Genomic DNA, 2258 nt, shown 5'->3' on the forward strand with positions numbered 1-2258 from the left:
AGCTGCAGATCTTGTGCTGGTGTTCTCAGCAGCTCGTGGAAACTGGTGGCTGCAGGATAAAAGTAACCAACTGCAAAAACCCTGGGAACAGCGCCCGTTCGGGCGCAGGCTCTTCAGAATCCGTGAGAGAAGCGAATGTTGGGGGAGCCCGGAGGACTTGGGCTCAGCCGTCTGCTCACAGTCAGCCCGGCTCCGGAGGGTGGTCCCTCTGCTCGGGGCCAGGTCCTGCTGGGGAGGATGGCGAGCCCGCCGCTCTGCAGTCTCTGCTGCCAAGCGTTGCAGTACTGCTCAGGGAAAAGGGTATCTACTAGTTTTTAGAGAAAGGAAGAAAGTAAGAAACTGCAGCTCAGCTTTAGTGATTTACCTTCCAAGAGCAGAGTTGCTGAAGACTCCACAGGGCAGCCTATTTGGAGATGAAGAGATAAAGCTTACGGGAATTGAGGTGTTATGTGGGCTGTTCCCATCAGAGTTCCCGTTGCTGGTGGCTCCACGAAAGCGTCAGGAGGTGTTCAGGCCTTTCTAAAAGCACAGTGTCTACGGGAGGCAGCGAGGGAAAACCTTGTTGTCCTCATGGGAGCACAAGGTGCCTCGGAGCGACGAAAACTGTGGTGCTCTGCCTGGTACAGCCTGATGAAGGTGACCCTGCCCGGGGCTTGCCCTCCCTCTGCGCTGGGTTTGCTCTTCCCTCTCCCCGTCCCCGTGTGTCCCTTTCCGCTGCTGTGGCTTCGCTGTGCCCCACCTGCCCGCTTCCCTGACGGAGACCGGACCAGCTCCTGCTCCTGGGCCGTGGTCTCACTGTGCTCTCTTCTCCAGAGCGTGGCCGACTCCTCCTGGATTACGGAGCTGCTCTGGACCTTCTTTGTTCCCTTCACAGTTTATCAAGTAAGGTACTACCTCTCGCTCTCTTTTTCGTTTGGGGCAGGGTGCGGCGTGGGCAGGGCACCCGACGGTTTTGCCGTTGTTGTAAGAGATCTGGTGGGCGCTGCTGCGCGCCCTTGTCGCAGGTCTCGGCAGGGCTGTGTGCAGCGGTGTTTGGTCAGGCCAGACGCAGCTTCTGGCCCGGGTTCAGCCAGCGTCCGAAGTGGAGAGGGCTGCTGGTGCCTGTGTTTGGCTGGGGAAGGAGAGCAGTCTCTCAGGGCTTTTGTGTCGAGTGTGCTGGTGTATTTCTGAAGCCAGCTGCTGTGCTGTAACTGGGGTCCCATGGGTGATTCCCTGCAGGCATCTCAGCCCGCTGGCGGCTGTCTCCTCCCTGGAGTACCTCGTGAGCGAGTCGCAGAGGTGACTCAGACACCTCTCTAGGGCCCGGGAGAGCCCAGACTGGCCAAGTCGCTTCGGTGGAATAAAGGTCCCGAGGCAGCAGAGGGGGCTTGGAGTCACATTTAGGGGTTGGGGTATTTCAGTAGAGAAGTTTTGTCCTGCAGCTCTTGCAGCTGTATCTGGCTCCAGCCTTGCTGATCTGCTTCCTCCTTTTGTGTTACTGGCAGCGCCTCCTCACTGGGACCCTTTCTGGGAACTTTCTTAGGAGATGCTTTGCTTGTTACACTCAAGTGCTAATAAAGACCGTGAGCCGGTTTTGTCTTCCGAGCCGTGCCTTGCCCTTAATTCTGCCGGCTGGCGCTGAGTTGTGACACTGGTCTTGTGGGGAGAGCTCTGGGGCGAGCAGGCAGAGCCGAGGCGGGGCAGAAACCCGGCGGGGGCCCCCCCCCTGCCCCAGCCGCTGCCGCGGTGAGCCCAGTGCTGTTGTCCCCATTCAGGTGGCTGCCGTCTGTCCCCAGACGGGCTGAGGAGCTGAGCGAGGATTACGCGCTCCGAGTTCAGGAGGTAGGAGGACAATGTGGGAGAGGGATGTGTAGGAGTGCTGTGACGTGGGACGGTCACAGAGTGGGGTGCGAGCAGAGTTGCAAAGGGCATTTCTGGATGGGTGTGTTTGTGTGATGGGAACTTGGGCCTGCACTGATTTCCCCTCAAAATTACTGAGGTTTCCATGGTGAGTTTGCTGCCCCACATTAATCCTTTCTGCCAGTTATCGAGGCTCTCCCTGCCTCGTTCAAACATCTCACTCCCTTTCCCTAACACCACAAATCAAATGGCTGTTTCTCTGCCTTTCCCTGATGTGCTGGGTGCTTCATAGCTCCTGCACCAGAGACCTCGTACCTCCCTGGCAGCCTGTTTCGGCAGGACGGTATTGCCAACTCCTGGTCCTCTGTGTGCTCCATGCCACACTGAAATCCAACACTGCGACCCCGGAGAAATCCGTT

General features: G+C 58.1%; 1 protein-coding gene across 1 annotated transcript in view; it reads left to right on the forward strand.

Annotated features, from left to right (window-relative positions):
* AUP1 (ancient ubiquitous protein 1) overlaps nucleotides 1-1821 on the forward strand; it is a gene marked incomplete at both ends in the record, with an annotated part of 5072 nt that extends 3251 nt beyond the window's left edge. The window contains 2 exons of the mRNA XM_009865596.1: nucleotides 814-887; nucleotides 1755-1821. Of these exons, the coding sequence (XP_009863898.1) occupies nucleotides 814-887; nucleotides 1755-1821 (141 nt within the window). The remainder of the gene's footprint in view (nucleotides 1-813; nucleotides 888-1754) is intronic.
* Nucleotides 1822-2258: the final 437 nt, after the last annotated feature.

Source organism: Apaloderma vittatum, unplaced genomic scaffold (assembly GCF_000703405.1).
Source record: "Apaloderma vittatum isolate BGI_N311 unplaced genomic scaffold, ASM70340v1 scaffold37162, whole genome shotgun sequence".
Taxonomy (NCBI): domain Eukaryota; kingdom Metazoa; phylum Chordata; class Aves; order Trogoniformes; family Trogonidae; genus Apaloderma; species Apaloderma vittatum.